The sequence below is a fragment of the Candoia aspera genome, chromosome 1 (assembly GCF_035149785.1).
Source record: "Candoia aspera isolate rCanAsp1 chromosome 1, rCanAsp1.hap2, whole genome shotgun sequence".
In the NCBI taxonomy this organism is placed as follows: domain Eukaryota; kingdom Metazoa; phylum Chordata; class Lepidosauria; order Squamata; family Boidae; genus Candoia; species Candoia aspera.
In genome coordinates this window covers 272,192,321-272,211,042 of record NC_086153.1, presented here as the reverse complement: position 1 = coordinate 272,211,042, position 18,722 = coordinate 272,192,321, and the positions used below count along the sequence as shown (strand labels likewise).

At 38.1% G+C, this 18,722-nt stretch overlaps 1 protein-coding gene across 1 annotated transcript in view; it reads left to right on the top strand.

The window, feature by feature from the left end:
- Window positions 1–18,722, top strand: part of LRP4 (LDL receptor related protein 4) — a 43,299-nt gene that overhangs the window by 13,655 nt on the left and 10,922 nt on the right. The window contains exons 11-33 of the mRNA XM_063318170.1: window positions 48–265; window positions 743–919; window positions 1,781–1,903; window positions 2,977–3,185; window positions 3,905–3,986; window positions 4,954–5,059; window positions 5,967–6,168; window positions 6,596–6,785; window positions 7,338–7,469; window positions 8,592–8,732; window positions 9,706–9,792; window positions 10,015–10,186; window positions 10,308–10,470; window positions 11,883–12,108; window positions 12,411–12,714; window positions 12,861–13,079; window positions 13,702–13,836; window positions 14,039–14,147; window positions 14,461–14,605; window positions 16,565–16,678; window positions 17,315–17,423; window positions 17,848–17,915; window positions 18,319–18,406. Of these exons, the coding sequence (XP_063174240.1) occupies window positions 48–265; window positions 743–919; window positions 1,781–1,903; window positions 2,977–3,185; window positions 3,905–3,986; window positions 4,954–5,059; window positions 5,967–6,168; window positions 6,596–6,785; window positions 7,338–7,469; window positions 8,592–8,732; window positions 9,706–9,792; window positions 10,015–10,186; window positions 10,308–10,470; window positions 11,883–12,108; window positions 12,411–12,714; window positions 12,861–13,079; window positions 13,702–13,836; window positions 14,039–14,147; window positions 14,461–14,605; window positions 16,565–16,678; window positions 17,315–17,423; window positions 17,848–17,915; window positions 18,319–18,406 (3,519 nt within the window). The remainder of the gene's footprint in view (window positions 1–47; window positions 266–742; window positions 920–1,780; window positions 1,904–2,976; window positions 3,186–3,904; window positions 3,987–4,953; window positions 5,060–5,966; window positions 6,169–6,595; window positions 6,786–7,337; window positions 7,470–8,591; window positions 8,733–9,705; window positions 9,793–10,014; window positions 10,187–10,307; window positions 10,471–11,882; window positions 12,109–12,410; window positions 12,715–12,860; window positions 13,080–13,701; window positions 13,837–14,038; window positions 14,148–14,460; window positions 14,606–16,564; window positions 16,679–17,314; window positions 17,424–17,847; window positions 17,916–18,318; window positions 18,407–18,722) is intronic.

Genomic DNA, 18,722 nt, shown 5'->3' with positions numbered 1-18,722 from the left:
TCTGTCAAAGAACTTCCACTTTTCACATCTTTTCTCTTTTCCAATAGTACCATCTACTGGACAGATTGGGGAAATACTCCTCGCATTGAATACTCTAACATGGATGGCTCCAATCGGCGCACTATTGCTGACACTCATCTCTTTTGGCCAAATGGGCTAACTATTGACTATGCAGGGCATCGGATGTACTGGGTAGATGCCAAACATCATGTTATTGAGAGGGCTGATTTGGATGGAAAGAACAGGAAGGCTGTTATTAGTCAAGGTGAGATAAGGAAATTGGGACTGTTGGCTACTGGATAAGCAGCAGTACTAAGGGATCCTCTGGCTTACTCAAGTAATACTGTGTAGCAAATCAGATCATTGGTGCCAGAGCTCAGATCATCAGTAGTTTGCTCTGAACCCATTCCTGTTTTGCCACCAACCTAATGCCAGCGGTACTTTCAAAACTATGTTTTGTGGTTGATATCTACCAATTCATAAACGAGTTATAAAATCTCAATGACTGAGACATATAATATGAGCAGCAAATTGCATTATGTTGCTAGCCATTGTGTATATCTCCAGGAAAACTGGCATTGTGGAGCACTAAAGCAGCAGAAGCCAGCAGCAGATCTGTTTAGTTTTGGAGGTATTATTAAAAGAAAGAGACCTTTCTTGGCTCAGAGATAGAAGCAGCCTTTGGAAATAGGAAAGGGTGACCTTAACTTTTCCGTCTGCTTTTACTGGACTCTTGCTGCAGGCCTTCCACATCCATTTGCTATCACTGTATTTGAAGATAGCTTGTACTGGACAGATTGGCATACCAAGAGTATAAACAGTGCCAACAAATTTACTGGAAAAAATCAGGAGATCATCCGCAATAAGCTTCACTTCCCAATGGATATCCATACTCTGCATCCTCAACGCCAACCAGCAGGTAACTGCAGAGAGAAAAAGCAAGGATATTATTGCTAAAAGACAAGTGTTCTATCACAAGATACAGACAAGCAAATTAAATTTAATTTTGCTAATCTGTCCTGAATCTGTCATTTTATGTAGAATATAAAAACTACCTTAGTGATTCAGATCAAATTGTTTAGTCAATGCTGTACATTCAGGAAACTTGCAGTATAACCAAAGACATATTCCCACCTAAAAGTGCATAGTCTTAACATTTTCTTAGCAGTAATGGCCAAATAGCTGCCCACAGAAATTCATAAATGATGGTATATGATAATCTTCAATTGTTGTTGTTGTTATATTACTACTATTGTTGTTGGCATATTTGTGTATACCTGGAGAAAGATTTCCTAAGGTATACTTTAACTGTTAATTAATCTACCTCTACTATTGTCGACAAATGTTGGATTGCAATAAATATCCTCATTAATTTTATTCATACTTTACTATCTTGGTATTATTAAAGTTAACAACATAATAAAAATTACCGTTGGCCTTAAGACCATTACTAGTGGCCTTATGCATATCAATACATTTGCTTGTTGTAGCACAAAAATAATTTGAAAGTATAAAAAGTATTCAGCTATATAAAGGATATATACGTCAGTGGTGAATATTTCTATTTTAGGAATAAACAGACAAATACAAATGCACAATAAATTAAGCAGCAGTTCAGAACAGAGTAGGCTTCCTTGTATCTCTGGCTTTTTTTTCCTGTGTTGGTCATGGCTTTGTTCTTCTTATGTTTGTGTGTGTATGTGTGTGTATGTGTATATGTATACACACACACATATACATACATATATATATACATATCTTTTTTTGGCTATTTGAGCAGGGAGAAATCGCTGTGGAACCAACAATGGTGGCTGCACTCATCTGTGTTTACCAAATAACAAGGGCTATACCTGTGCCTGCCCCACAGGTTTTCGGAAGACTGGTGGCCATACCTGTGCCCAGAGTAAGTATGATAAAGAGTTTATTCATAAAATGTCTGTGCGCACACACATGAGAGATTAAAGAATTTTAACAAAATTAAATTTAAATGAAACAGTAAATTTCATGGGAAGGGGTTGTGGAGAAAGGGTTGAGAATAGATTGCCAATGTTATAATCTGTTTATGAAATTGATGGCAGAGTGTCATTTGGATTTTTTTGTTGCTGTTTGGAGAATCTTCCCTGTAAGGAAAGATGGAGTTATTGCCTTGGGGGAATACTACTTAATTTTCTTAATTTCATACGGTTTCTTGCTAAATTGGAAATTATGGTAAAAGTGTCTCAATTAAAAAGACTGCTGGCATAGGAAGATTATGGAAGTTTGTAAAATAATATTGAGAATGCATGGTAGAGAGAAACTGGATTGAGGTAATATTAGAACTGCAAGTCACTCAATGAAATAATTTGCCAGTTCACAACCAGTTGCTTCTCCACACAGTGCATAGTTTGTAGAATAGTTTGCCACTAGATGCAGTGACAGCCTGTGGCTCAATTGATTTTTAAAGTTAGCCTATGGGTTTGTCAGCTGCTAATGCTGTAATAATTACATTGAGCCTGTAGGTTCAGGGGCAGTATACCTTGGAAAGTTAGTTGCTAGAAGCGTTAATGAAGGCGTTTGCTTTATTTTTTCTTTCTGGGCTTTCTAAAAGCACCTGACTGGCCAGTGTTGCAAGTGGCATAGATGGGTCCTGGGTCTGATCCAACAGGGTTCATATTCTTCCTAATATTTAGCATGACGGAAGTGCCAATTAACTTTGCTTTGTCATGTCCTTTGCCTCATACAGGGATGTTTTATCTAAGAACACGTTCTTCCTTCTAATCCTAAAATCCCTCTTCCAACATTATATGCTCACTTCCTTCTGCTTTGTACCTGTTTGCTAGTTAGCTCAGGTCTGGCCTGCATTCTGGATTGGACTTCTACATACATGTAGAAGGCATGGATGTAATAGAACTTAGATGTGCCAAGATCACTTTTTGTGTTTGTTACCATAATTTTCTGTTAGAGATATTAAAAGAAGACCTTTCGACCTTTGATCAGGTCTTGACAAGTTCCTGCTTTTTGCCCGAAGGATGGACATCCGTCGTATCAGCTTCGACACAGAAGACTTGTCTGATGTCGTCATCCCCTTGGCAGATGTGCGCAGTGCTGTGGCTCTGGACTGGGATGCACAGGGTGACTATGTCTACTGGACAGATGTTAGCACTGATTCCATTAGTCGGGCAAAATGGAATGGAACAGGCCAGGAGGTAATATTTTTAAAAAACAAGCTCAGTGGAAGTTCACAAGTTGCTTGTCTTCTTGATTTTTGTTTTGTTACACCCATTTTGGCTTATTATAAATATCTAAATCTTAAATTTTATTTTTTCAACTATTCAAGGAAAAAACAGCTGTTTTTTAGCTGTTTAATTATCTTGATTTCACTACTTTGCTCTGTAACTCTGATGTTCCTGTTTCAATAATTGTTTGAAGATTGCATTACCTTTGTTCAAAGATGGCATAGCTATGCAGATACAAAATAAAACAAGGTGTGTAAATATAAAATAAAACTAGCAATTAAATGATCAGATAAAAATAATAATAAAGTCTTTAAAAAACAAACTATTTTTTCTTAAACCATCTTTCAGCTAGGTTCCCACATCTTACAAAGGCATAATGTGGTTTGTTTGATTTTGTCTTGAATGAACCAATTTGGGTTCATTCAGTAAACCAGATTAAACCATGTCTTGGTATAATGTTTGAAGCAAGTATGTGTTTTTCCAGGGTTTTTCAACAAACCAGCTTGAATGCTTGTTTTTTGTGAATGTATTCTATGCATATGTCTTAAAGTAGATTAATTCCAGATCTCTACTTAGACAGGTTTTTCCCCCCACAACTAAATGTTGATAGTCCAAGAAAGGACAGGCAGTGCTTCAGGTCAGAGGAATACTATTCCCTAAGGTTCTTTCTTGTGTTCGTTTCCTGCTAGATTGTGGCGGACAGCAGTCTTGAAAGCCCAGCTGGTCTTGCTGTTGATTGGGTGACCAACAAGTTGTACTGGACAGATGCAGGTACTGAAGCCCACTGCCCTGTACAAGAGTTCATTTGTTACGCTAGAAGCTAATGACTCATTGAAAAACTGCTTTCCAAATTCTTAACTGGTTCATTCCCAATACGTATATTTACATGTATGAATAGGACTCATTCAAATCTTATGGTCATGATGGCTTTAATAAGATTCCACCTTCCTGTGAACAGTGGACAAGTTGCATAGAAATTCAGGGAATATGACCTCATTTTCCATAATTTAAGAAAGGAATGTTCTGAAATAGGAAAATCTCTAGCATATCAATTTATTCCTGCAGAAATGTCCCTGCCTGCCACTTTATTTGAAATGTTTCAGTTAGACATTTTAATCTTATACTGATGTACTTGGTTTGTCAGTATCATTGGCAGATGCAAATGTGAAAGCTTGCTTTGTATTGTATCATTGAAATTATGGACTGAATTTCCAAATTGAAATTATGGTTTTTGAATTTCCAGACTGAAATATTCCAGTAGACAGAACCCTCAGCCTATCTTTCAAAGTAAATTTGTTTTTCTTACGGACAGAAAGAACACAGAAAAGCATTCAAACCTGCAGTCTGAAGGATTATAGTAAAGGAAAGGTTTTGGTTAATTGATCCTGTTTTTTACTGGTTTTAATAGAACCAATAGTTTCTGAATAAGGGTGGTTAGATATGCTGATCGAATTAATTGAAAAAGAGTTTGTAGAGGTCAGAAGTCGTTATTTTAGACTGAGGATACTTTGTAGGTCTGCTAAGGAAGCCGCCCAGAGTCACTTGCTGAGTTGGGCAGCTATAGAAATCAAATAAATAAATAAATAAAAATGGGTTGATCTGTCCTGATGGTTCTCTTTGTGATGGAGTGTGAATAGCAATAGAAATGACACTTCAGTATGGATTATTTTCCTTTATGATCTTCCTTTTGGCTTTTAAGGCTGATTATTTTTCTTTCTCTCTTTTCTATTCAATGCAGGAACAGACCGGATAGAGGTATCTAACATAGATGGGACCATGAGGACTGTTCTAATATGGGAAAATTTAGACAGACCAAGAGATATTGTGGTGGACCCTGTTGGAGGGTGAGAACTTTTCCCTTAAGACTGCATAGCTGCAATTCCTGTACGTCATTACATTTTGATTCTTCATAATGGTGCTGTCCCTGAGAGTTTGCTGTTATAATTTTACTTAAAAATTTTGAAAGGTCTGTTAACTCTTATGTACTGATACTTCTGGTCTTCATAAAACAACAAGACTAAAAGAGACCCAGCCAAAAGTATCCTGTATGCCCAATATCCTTAAAAGATTAGCTCAGGGATAGACAATCTAGTATTCTCTAGTATTGGGAATAGACAATAGACCATCTAGTATTGACTTTTGCACCACAAGTTATGCAAACTTTTGTCATTGGTCATGGTAGCTATGGGGATGAGTGAAAATTTTTTGAAGGGCACAGAGTTGCCTCCTTTTGGGTTATCTCTTACAAACAAGCATTAATATGCCACAGAGAATAAGCAGGCGGGGCTATAGTAAAGTTATCTGCAGAATAGGGATGAGTAACATGTAACTTTTTTGACTAATGTGTAAGATGTTGTTAATTACAACTTGCTGCATTCCTCACTTTTGGCTATGTTGGCTGGGGCTGCTGGAATTTGTAATTCAATGCCATGTAGAAGGCTGCTACCATGTAGGCAAATGTAAGCAAATACTTAGTTTGGGTCATGGGCAGTGCCATGAAATACAGAAATACGCAGTGATCTCCACCCAGTCTGACCACATTCTTTAAGTTATTCCCTGATTACAAATATGGATAAACTAGGAGATGCAGACACTGGTCTAAAATAGCCACTGCAAAAGTAGAAAGCCTTCACCTACTTAGGGTTTCCTTTTCTGTTCTGTTCTCACTTTTCCCCCCAAATGCAGTTAAGTAACAATTGCCAGATTAATAAGGAACAGCAGTTACATACCATTTGGGGCATTTATATGCAGGTTCATGTACTGGACTGACTGGGGAGCTAACCCAAAGATTGAGCGTGCAGGAATGGATGCCTCTAATCGCTTGGTGATCATCTCTTCCAACCTGACCTGGCCCAACGGACTGGCTATTGACTATGAGTCTCAACGCCTATACTGGGCAGATGCTGGCATGAAGACAATTGAGTATGCTGACCTGGATGGCAGTGATAGGAAGGTAAGATAGCCAAGTTGAACTGAAGAATTCTGGGTAAGGATAATAGGAGACATACAATGTTCGTTTGCAGAAAACATACACGTATTCTTTTTGATCCAATATGCCCTGTTCTGATTTCCAGAGGAGTTCAGCTGCTCCTCTGAAGGGACAAATGGACAACCTCTGGGTGAAGACTACAGATAGGGAAAAGTATGGAGAAACTGGGCTGCATTGTTGAGGCAGTTGACAGCCAGACATTTCCCCTGGTGCCCCCCAATGATTCTCAGCCAGGTCCCTGAAGGTCCAGCATATCTGAAAGGGATCAGGTTGGGAAAAGGTGCTCTACCGTTTGTATATTCTACTGCTGCTTCTAAGCAGCTGTGCGTTGCTATTTTTTAAAAGCTGCTTTGTCCCTGGCAGTTGGCTGATTTGCTTTTGGGATTGACAGATATTGATCGGGAGCAACTTGCCTCACCCATTTGGGCTTACTCTGTATGGAGCTCGGATCTACTGGACAGACTGGCAGGCCAAAAGCATCCAGAGTGCTGACAAAAAGACAGGGCAGGATCGTGAGACTCTACAGGACAACCTAGAAAACCTTATGGACATCCATGTCTTCCATCGGCACAGACCTGCAGGTACGGAGGACTTCTGCATCAAGGTAGAAAGTTACATATTTCTTTGTGCTACAGATAGAAAGATTTTCAGGTTTTTTATTATCATATATTCTGACAGTGCCATAATGTTTATAGTACCACTAGATGGCACCCACAGGCATCTCCCCCCCCCCCATTTTTAATTCTAATGTTGTTATTTTTAAAAAATTTAAAAGTAGGCATGACCAGAAGTAAAAGGGGCCAGAACTATGCTAGATTTCATTTTGTTTACAAATTAAATTACATTAGAATGGAAATTAAGTTAATTTAATTCAGTTAACAGAAATATTATCTGTCACTCTCCCCTTCTGTTAGATTAAATTGGTATGAACTTCTAATGAGATTCTGGGATTTTACTGAGAGATTTGGGTCCCTGAAGCCTCAGTTTGTGCATCTCTTAACTTAGAGTTTGTTTTTATGGAAAATGCTCCCTTACCCAGTTCAGATACATATTTATGCCTATAGAATTTTGTAAGCTGCAGTTATTCCTAAGCACTTCCATCTGATACATGGTTTCATTACTTTCTCTTTCAGTACACACACCATGCCAGTTTAATAATGGTGGATGCAGTCATCTTTGTCTCTTGGCTCCTCTTCCTAAAGGCTACAGCTGTTCTTGTCCTACTGGTATCAACCTACAACCAGATGGCAGAACATGTTTATCTGGTGGGTCTCCATCTTCTGAATGGTCCCTGGTTCTGTTAGTCCCTGTAAGAGAGTAAAGTCTCCTAAACCAAACATTCTGCCCCCTAGAAGAGTTATATATTCAGATAACAGTTTGCAATAGGCAAAAAGTATTTTACTTATATACATGAACACATTTTCTATTTCAGGTAGGACTTTATGTGTGTTGCACTATAGTCAGCCAAAAGTAATAATGACCATGATGATGATGAAATTTCTACATAAAAATTTGGTCCTATATAAATTATGTCTGATCAGTTACTTAAGTAGATACAATTTGAAGGAAGCACTGTGCTTTGTAGAGATGTATTGGATATAAATTCATTAACAGACATTTTGTTAAAGTGGGGTAGTTATATTTGTAGAATGCCTGCCTGAATGTAACCTCCTTCAACTCCATGCTGAGCTGAAATGTCATAACTGAGTGTATGAGCCTTATTTGTAAAGCTATAATAGGGTAGACCCCCAACTAAGTAGATTTATTTTTGAAGCAATCTAATTCCTATATTTTCCTCTAACAACCCATAATGTGAAGATTCTGCTGCTTTCCATATTATACAATATTTTGTTTCACTGTTTTTAATATCATTAATTTAAACCGTAAACATACAACAGTTTAATGAGGATATCACTAAGATTTGTTGGAAAACAGTAATGTATCATCCATTGAATATGATAAATACGTAATTCTTATATTGGTTTAATATATACATAATCCGAAGATATGAATAATTTTTGTTCTAGATACTGGACATTGCTTGTAGTGATCCTGATTATCATAATATATTTTATTTGGGTTGCATGTAGTAAGGTACTATTGGTAAATTATTTTGAACAATATTTTTCTTTAAGCATAAGCTTAAAAAATTAATTAGTACATAGTTGAAGAATCACATTCAATATTTCTTGTGGTCTTTCATCATATTTATGGCCATACATTTATGGTCTTGAATAACTTGGTGGCTTCATTCATTGCCAAGATCAGCTTTGTCCAGCTGAAATTTTTGTTGCAGTAAGAAGGTACATTTGTGAAAAGGAATTCCTGGAATTATTCATTGAACTGCATTTTCTGTCCATAATATTGCTCCATTTTCAACTCTGCAGGAATGACTAGCTTCCTGATCTTTGCAAGAAGGTCAGACATTCGTCTGGTTTCACTTGACATCCCATATTTTGCTGATGTAGTTGTCTCCGTCAATGTTACCATGAAAAATACCATTGCCATTGGAGCTGATCCTGAAGAAGGTTTGCAATACGTGATTTAACCATTTTAGGTGTGGAAGAGTTCAGGGGCAGAGTAGATTTACCAGTAAATGCAATGCAAGCTCTCCAATAAGTGATGTGATTCATATTGGACAATACATTCCCCTGTTTGTGAAATCATTGCAAAAGAAGCTGGTTTTAAAAAAATGCTCTAACTCTTATTAAAGGAGCCTTTCTCAAACTAGTATGGCTCCAAATGTCTTGGGATACAATTTCCAAAATTCCTATTGGCCATGTCGGCTGAAAATTCTGGGAGCTGTAGTCCCAATACATCTACAAGATACCAGATTGAAGAAGGCTATTTTTGAGGGTAGCTGAAAATAATCCCCCCCATAAAACATTTTTAATGCTCCTATTCATATTCAAAAAAGCAGGTTTTTTCCCCCCAAATAATTTTCAAGGCAAATGTATTCCACATAGGTTCTGCTCTGATGAAGAGTACATCATGTAGTGCAGTGTTTTTCAACGTTGGCAACTTTAAGATGGCACAGACTTCAATTCCCAGCATGCTGGCTGGGGAATTCTGGGAATTCAAGTCCACACAACTTAAAATCGCAAAGGTTGAAAGCATTGATGTAGACATTCTTTTTTAAAAAGTATTTTGGGAATAATAAAATATATTATTATATTGATGATGTGTATCTTCATTAAATTCCACATGGTATGCTCATAAATAAATTGCTGTTCTTGCTTTCCTTGACAGAGGGAGCCAGTAGTAGGGACACTACTATAAAGTTATTTCAGTAAAAGAAAGAATTTGCTATGGTTGGGGAAGATAGAGAAAATAAATGTAATAACTGAATAGCTCTCTTTCCTATGATGTTGGATTGTATCAGATCTCGAAGACACACTTTTACAGTATTGCTTTTCACTAAAGTAATCTTAGATATTTGTGGACTAACAAGGGAATTGTATTTAAATAAATGATACTAATGTTCATATGTTTTCTCAACAGGAAAGGTTTATTGGTCAGACAGCACACTGAGGAAGATCAGCAGAGCTTCCCTGGATGGTTCTCAGTATGAAGATATCATTACTACAGGTAATAGATGGTTTGGTAAATGCTGCATGTCTCCTCCAGGCTCTTTCAGAGATGGATTCTTTTCAATGAGGTGAACATTTTTTTAGCACTATCTCCTCCTAATAGAATGTCTAAAGCTCTAGTGTGAAAGTTGCCTTGAATATCCATTGGATATATTGAGGGAAAAGGATAGTATATATCTTTTACTGACATTATGACAATAACCTATTTCTTTTTACTTAGGGTTGCAGACCACAGATGGATTAGCTGTGGATGCTATTGGCCGCAAGGTATATTGGACTGATACAGGAACAAACAGAATTGAAGTGGCTAACCTAGATGGGACAATGAGAAAAGTTTTGGTATGGGAAAATCTGGACAGCCCACGAGCAATCGCATTATACCATGAAATGGGGTGAGTGCTAGCAATGGATTATTTTGCTATCAAGAGAAAGTCTGCAGGGTGGGGAGACATGACAATAAGTAATATGTTGACTTTTCAATTGATTGTTTATTTGCCCCTTCTTTTCCTTTAGGTATATGTATTGGACAGACTGGGGTGAGAATGCTAAGCTGGAACGAGCAGGGATGGATGGCTCTAACCGCATGGTGCTTATTAACAACAACCTGGGATGGCCTAATGGTCTAGCTGTGGATAAAGCTGGATCACAACTATTCTGGGCGGATGCACATACTGAGGTTAGAACTGACATGAAGGGCAGTCTGTGATTTTAAATTTTTGGTGTAGAAAGTTGCCTCAAAGTGAAGCAATGGAATGTAAAGATGAGTATGAGATCTTAGGAACTAAGAGTACATTATTATATGCATGTTCATCACTGTGGGATTGTATCACCATTGGATGACTTGTGTGTCTGAAATCCCATAACCAATCAAACATTATTGGTTAAACTTCCATATTGGTTGACATTGCCTCAACTTCTGTGTTTCACTTGAGTCTATTTGTATATTGCTGTCTGATGAATCACAGCTAAGAGGTGAAGAGAATCAGATTTTAGAATTTATATATGCTAGCTTGGAGTCAAAGCTTTCTGTGGCTGGGTTAATCTTTTATATAAGTTCTTTGTGTCTGAGAAAAAAAGTTGGGGATGTTGAGTTCACTCACATTTCTGTCTCACAGAACAGGAACTGTAGGTGTGTTAAATGCGCTCTGAGGACAGAAAATCTAGATACATTCCTTAAGGCACATTGACATCTTTTAACCCCAATAGAAAGGGATTTTCGCCCATACTGTGAACTTTTTCCAGATGACTTAAAAAGCATCTGTTGTCACAGCAGATGAAGCTGAAAACCTGCCTAAAACCCTCTGCCTCATTGGTCATTGTAGAAAAGCAGCATCTGCGCTTACAGCTTTGTCCCCAAGCACTCGGCTTACAGAGATCTGTAGGGCTGCTCTGCAGACATTTAGCACCTTCCCTAAATACTGGACGTTTTTCCTACATGTTGGCAGTCTTTTGAGAAAGGAGGACTACAGCATGATTTTCCTTTCTCAGAATTGCAGCCACTGTCTTTCTTTTAGCCTTACATATAGCTTGGGTACATCCTGTCAATGGATGTCTCCTTTTCAAAGTGAAAATGGAGCACTGGAATTGACTGTTGATTTTCCTAAAGGTTTGCCATGATGGAAGCACCCTAATGACAGCACCGTCGATGGCTGGGTTCATACAATACATTAAATCCTAAACCCAGAATAGCAAAGTACAATTCCTATGTTCTCATAACCTGCTGATCCAAACACATAAGATGGGCTATTTAACACAACATGCTAACAAGTGGGTTGACTCCTATTTTCGCCTAGTCCAGGGTGTTGTGGAAACCCAGCCCATCAATGGTTGACTCGCTGCATAGCATAGCTGGGGAGTCAATATATGCTTTGCTGACTTTGTTTCTTCTGGGCTAGGTCTGTCTTTCTTTCTCTGTCTTATGGCATCCTTGGGTGAAACTGAAATAAAGATTAGCAGAATGCTAGAAATAAAAATCTAGGTTACATTATCCTTGGTTTCTTGGGCAATAGGGAGAGTTACTCCTTATTGGATGCCTCTGTGCCACCTAATCAGAAATTTCTTGACAGTCCAATAGTACATTCTTTTCAGCGTATTGAGGCTGCAGATCTAAATGGTGCAAACCGCCGCACCCTGCTCTCCCCAGTGCAGCACCCTTATGGCCTAACTTTGTTGGATTCTTACATCTATTGGACTGATTGGCAAACAAGAAGCATTCACAGAGCTGATAAGAAAACTGGGGCTAATGTCATCTTGGTGAGAACAAATCTGCCTGGATTAATGGACATCCAGGCCATTGACAGAGGGCGACTTCTTGGTAAGTTTTCATATTTCCTTCAAGCCAGACTTCCAGAATTTTCATGGTCATGCTTTAATTCTTAAAAATCACCCATGTAATTAAAAAAAACAGCATGCTTATTTGGCCTCCAGACATTTTCTGTAGATCATGCTCCATTGTTTATTCTTACTGCTCAAGCATAATTCCTTAGACCTTTTTGCCTGGGAGTTATGAAATCTGAAGCCCAATTATATCTGGAAGGCATCAGCCTGGGGAAAGCTATACTAAAGTAATGATAGCCTTTTTGCTGGTAATCTCAGAGATGATCCATTTCTCCTAAGGTGCTAATAAATGTGGCATGAAAAATGGTGGTTGCTCCGATCTCTGCCTCCCAAGCCCTGAAGGCTTCTCATGTGCCTGTCCTACTGGAATTCAGCTGAAGATTGATGAGAGGTCTTGCGATCCTTCTCCTGAAACCTACCTGCTCTTCTCTAGCCGGGGCTCCATCAGGAGAATCTCACTGGATACTAGCGATCACATTGATGTTTATGTCCCTGTCCCAGAGCTGAACAATGTTATCTCCTTGGACTATGACAGTGTAGAAAGCAAGGTTTACTACACAGATGTCATCTTAGATGTCATCAGGTAGGTACCTCCAAAATTCATGATTATATGTTAATTAACTACATGATCCCATATTCTTTTTGCAAATTGGTCTTTATCTAAAGGGATCTGCCCTGTGGAAAAAGTTCAACTAGAATATTCTTATTCTCTGTGATATCTTCTTCCAGGCGAGCAGATCTAGATGGCGGTAATATGGAAACTGTTATTGGCCAAGGACTGAAGAGAACAGATGGTTTAGCTGTGGACTGGGTAGCTCGAAATCTATATTGGACAGATACTGGCCACAACACAATTGAAGCTTCAAGATTGGATGGAAGCTGCAGGAAAGTGCTGATAAATAACAGTCTGGATGAACCACGGGCAATTGCTGTCTTTCCTAGAAAAGGGTAAGTGACTGAAAGGCCAGTATTAGCAAAAATATTTATTTAAACCAACTATTGCATTAGCTGAAAAGGTAAGTATAGAGCAATTTTCCCAACCTGATGCCCTCAAGATATTTTAGGCCACAGTTCTCACTGGTTATGTTATCTGGGAGGGAACTGTAATCTAATATACCTGGAAGATGTCAGGTTGAGGAAGGATTTAGAATGAGCAAGAAAAAGAAAGGGAGAGCATTGCCCATAGTGGAGGTCTGCCTTGGGACAGCAGGAGAATGGATTTCTTTGGTGGATAGGCCATCTTTCTAGCCAGTCAATAATAGCACTTCAACGGTATAACAGCCTTCAAAGCCCCTCCTGTCTATGGTTCTACTTATGTCTGGGCAGTGTTAGGCTAAGGTCAGATAAGACTGTGGTCTGACACTGGAAGACAACCTTTTTTCTGTCAGATAACAGATTACTTGAAGCTGTTTTTCAAAAAGCAGATGAATGCCTTCAAGGATATACCAAGAATCCAAGCCTGTGGCCTTTGCTACTCGTTCTGTAAATAATAATGACAGAAACTTGTCCCTCCATTTCTAGAAGAGTTGCCTGACATGCATTATTTTGCATTTGGTTTCTTTTCTTCTAGATACCTCTTCTGGACTGACTGGGGACATATTGCTAAAATTGAGCGTGCAAACCTGGATGGTTCTGAACGAAAGATATTGATCAATACTGATTTAGGCTGGCCCAATGGACTGACCCTAGATTATGACATCAGAAGGTCAGTATAACATTGCATTTCAAAATTATCAATTATAGAACCGGTGTCCTTATCCTGGTTTTTAAAAACCTTTCCTTTTTTTAAGGCAGCCTAGGACTTCTGGCCCCCAGGCTGCCTTACAAACAGGAACTGTAACTGGGGGAAAGAAAGTAAGTTTCAGAAGTGGGTATTAGTTTAACTTCTATTCTTTCTGTCTCTCTAGGATTTATTGGGTAGATGCTCACCTAGACCGCATAGAGAGTGCTGATCTTAATGGGAAATTACGCCAAGTGCTGATCAGTCAAGTGTCACATCCCTTTGCCTTGACACAGGTACAAAGGAAAGTGGTGGTGAATGCTGAAATGCCACTTACCAGAGCTTCTAAGCAAACAGAATGTTTACTTTTTGCACAGTGGGCAATGTGTGTATGGGGCTTTTTTTCTTTCCCCTGTATATCTGTTAAATGATGCTACAATCATTTAAATAAGGGTAATATAGTATAGTACAGCTAAAGTACAGATAGTTGGAAACAGGTTTCTTCATGATAGAAAAGAAGAATAAATTTTAAATTTACATGCTCCCATATCATTTCTCTGAGCCTATTATATAGTATCTTAATCCTGTGTCTGTTTATTTTCTGAGCAGCAGGACAGATGGTTATATTGGACAGACTGGCAAACAAAATCTATCCAGCGTGTGGACAAATACTCTGGTCGCAATAAGGAGACCGTGTTAGCCAACGTAGAAGGGCTTATGGATATTATTGTGGTTTCTCCTCAAAGGCAAACAGGTATATGCAATCATCTGGGTTTATTAATTAATTTATTGCATCAGATGAGTGAGCAATATATTCTCTAAACCAGTCTTCTGCAATCCAGTATTCACCAGATGATTGGACTACAACTCTCATCAACTGATCCAGCATGGCCATGAGATGTGGCTGGAGAAATTTGGGGCTGTAATAATCAAAATACAGAGAATTCTTTTTCGTTTTTCCTCTTGATGAGTTCTTCTGATGTGTCTCTATTGCCTCTGTGTGGCTTCAGTTGAAGAAAGTAGTTGAAAGCATATCATTATGGAAGGCTCTTTGGATTTAGGGATGTACTTGTGAAATTATCTGAGCTCACTTTGGACACAAAGGCTGGGATGATGACTTTACCATACAAGGTATAGAAATAAACCTCTTTCAGCTCTGGCTGTTAGCTACTATTAGCCCACATTAATTAAACAAAACTCAGGCTGGTACAAATATTGAGTAAGGTTAGAAGTATGTGAGGAAACCTGCACCTCCCTTGTTGGTTACTCTAGGGAAATACATATCAGCTGTAGAGGAGTGCAGTATTTTGATCCAGAGCATTGAGGAAATGGCAGCAGAATGGCAGCAAGTGCTCACACCCCATCACTACTTCTGGTATGCCTTCTGAAGTTTTTCTGAGTAAGCCCACCTACTGTGTGAGCCCAGAAGACCAAAGCTGGTTGAAGGAGTAACCTACAGGTACAGCAATGATGTCCATGCCAGTTCCAAACACCCTTCCCTGCTTCAATCTGAATACTGCATACCTGTAAAGAGATATTTAAATAATAACTAGACAACCCATGACCCTTTGGGTCATTTCAGAGATATTTCCTTATCTGATTCCTCAATGCCTTCAACAATGGAAGAGCTTCTAATGTACTGCCTTCACTGGAAAAGTACTTAAAAATTAAGGTAGATATTCAGAGATGTATCTGGCTTGAAAATAGCCCATGTTATTCATACTAAACTGTATAGCACAATCAAACATCAGGAGTTGACCACAGGAAGTGTTTTTTGACATTTTGTATTATGCCATAAAATGTTTTACAAAATTTGCCAAATTTCTATTCCACTGGAGTCATGGGTCCTAGATTTTGGGCACATTCTGTAAGTAAGCCCATTTGAGGTACCTTGGTTCAAAAATTGTTGCCCTATGATGCACCATTTTGCCCAATTAAAGGTTACAAAATATCAAACAGACACAAGAATTTTAGTAGTATATAGACCGTATCTGTATATTTAAAAAAGTTACTATATTCCATCTTACAAGCAATGTATGAAATATATATATCAAAAAGAGCTCAATTTTCAAGGGTCCCTTTCAATACTAAGGGATATAGCAAATTAACATCTCATCTACAATATAGCAGGAAAAAAACAGAAGAAAACCTACTCATTCTGAATCCTGGTATTGTTGCTCTTATGTTCCAATTCATTTTTCTCTTAACTCCTATATTAGCAAATTGCTGTTACTCATTTCAATGGGAATTTGAGCAAACTGCTGGATTTGAAAATGAGGCCACAAGCTTGCCAGTTATTCCTGTTGTTAAGCATTCTGGCCTCTGCTAAAAGGGATTCCATGTGGAGATCAAAGAAACCACATCTGCAGAGCTTGAAGAGATACATTCATGGATTTTCAGGCTGCCAGCAGAATACAGACCTAACACATTTTGCATGTCATCGTGACAAGCATTCAACTTTTAAAAAGACAGGAAATTTCTGTGTTGTTTTTTGCCCTAAAGTGTTTATTCCTTTGGGACTTGGGGAAGGCATGATGTTTCAGATTCTGTAATATAGATAGGTACTGGTAAGGAGACCATTCATTTAAGATATTGGCACTTTGGTCAGGGGATCTACCTTTCACCAATATATTTTGGGTAAGAGAACATGAACTCCTATGTTGGGGAGGAGAAAATGATATATTTTGTGAAATAACTGGTGTGTGTCTTCTAGGCACAAGCATTTGTGGAGTGAATAATGGAGGCTGTACCCATCTCTGCTTTGCAAGGGCTTCCGACTTTGTTTGTGCATGTCCCGATGAACCAGATGGACGGCCTTGCTCCAGGGGTGAGTTGTTTGCATGGTACACCTCCCAGCATGAATCATAGCCCATGCTCTCTCATACTAAAGGCTGCTTTGAGAAAAATTGCTGCATGCACTAAAATAAGCAACAGCTATAAAATATCTCTTTGGCAAAGCATTCAAATGCCTAGGGACAAGAGAGTAGTATTTTGTCTTTTCTGCACTGTTTTATTAAAAATGTGAAGTATTTTTTCTTGAGATGTCCCATATATGCATTCTTTAATGCTCTGCACCTTAGAATACAGTACAATGCAGAACAGTTTATTATATTTCACTGGGAATTTGTGTGTAGTGAATGTATGCTATATGCAGGAAAATGTTTGAAGCATTTTCCTGCATATAATATTAAATGTAATTTAGGGATCAGTCGTTGATGGATGAAATAAGACCTTTTAAGTTTTCCATTGCTTCTAACAAGTTTTAGATGCTTGGCAAACTAGAAGTGCTTGTTCTCATTTTTATTCTCATAGTAGAACAGTACGTATTGCTTTACAAGAGGAGTCTTAAACCCTTCTGCCATATCTTGGATAACAAAAATGTTTATGTTCCCATTTTTGAAAAATGTTGTCAGGCTTAATTGTCTCCCTTGTCTCGGGTTATTTTCTTTTCTCTTCTGTCTAGTTCCCAACATGGGGCCTCCAAAGCCTGAGACAACTCGTAAGACTTCTACTGACAGATTTAGAACTCCAACAACCAAGCCCCATATTTCTGTGGAAACAATAGAAGGAAAGTGAGTGGCTCTGTTGATTGAAAGTAATTGAGGGGGAAAGGTGGGGTTCAACCTCTTCTTTTAATAGACTCTTCTCCCCACCTAGTTTTTTTTTTAAACTGTCAAATTTTGGATACCATAAAGAAAAGTTATATACCCCTTTATAGAATGATAGGGGATTACAGCTAGTCTGTTAATGCAAAACATACAGCTACAGTACTGCATTCTTCTTCCCTTATATTGAGACAGAAAGTGACTGCATTCTTTGGGATATATTAAATGAAGGTTGTTCTAAAAATAGCAGCAGCAATAACTTTCGGTTATAAGGACTATGCTCCTTTTTACCTAGTTTTTCTGCTTCATCTCAGTTCAGTTTAACATAGTTTCTAGTAGGAAGATGGCTTGATTTGAAGTTCAGCATCTACTTTTTCTTGTTGTTATATAGCTGCTCTGATAAGAAAGTTGGTCAAGGGTTGTGCAACCGAGCAAATGAAGCAATATTGGCAACTGCAGGTGAGTTCTTCATTTTTGTGCAGAATCTTGTGGATTCAGGTACAACAAAAATGACCAACTATCGTTTTAATTAAGTTGGGGCCATTGGATGAGGTTATGTAGGCCGACAAAAGACTAATGTGTTTAGTTTGCTAACTTGCACATCAGCTGTTTTATTTGCAGCTTTTCAAAGCTTTGTCCAGTAAATCTTGGTGGGTGCTAAGATGTTGAATGAAACCACTGCAGATCACTTAGATAGTGATTCTAGATACACTATATTAATTTGGTTTTGTTCATCATGATCTAATAGTTAATAAAATGTAAATAAATACTTAGAGGCTAGGACACACAGATTTTACTAACTTGAATATATATTTATAGCATGACAGCATCATCCTTAATCTAATTGTCCATCTTCTTTCAGGAGAAGGGCTACATGTCAGTTACATCACTGGAGGTCTTCTCAGTATACTGAGTATTCTGCTGCTGATTGGTGCTGTGATTATATACAGGTAATTGTGCATCCTCCTTCCATCTGTCTTTCTGAATTCATGTTTCAGTCAGAACACTTCCAGCAAACTCAAAGCTTTATTTGACCTCAGTACAATAAATTCTAGGGAGATTTATCGTTTTAGCTTGCAAAGATAATAGATGTGACAGTGTAGTATTCTTACAGGGTAACTGGGGTTACGAAGCAAGATAATGCTTTTGAAGACAATGAAGGTCAACTGCTTGTTTATTTACAGAACTTAAATTTGTAGGGAAACCTTCCTCTTCATATATCTCTGCAAATTCATGAAAATTAAGATGAATGGTAACAGAATTTCA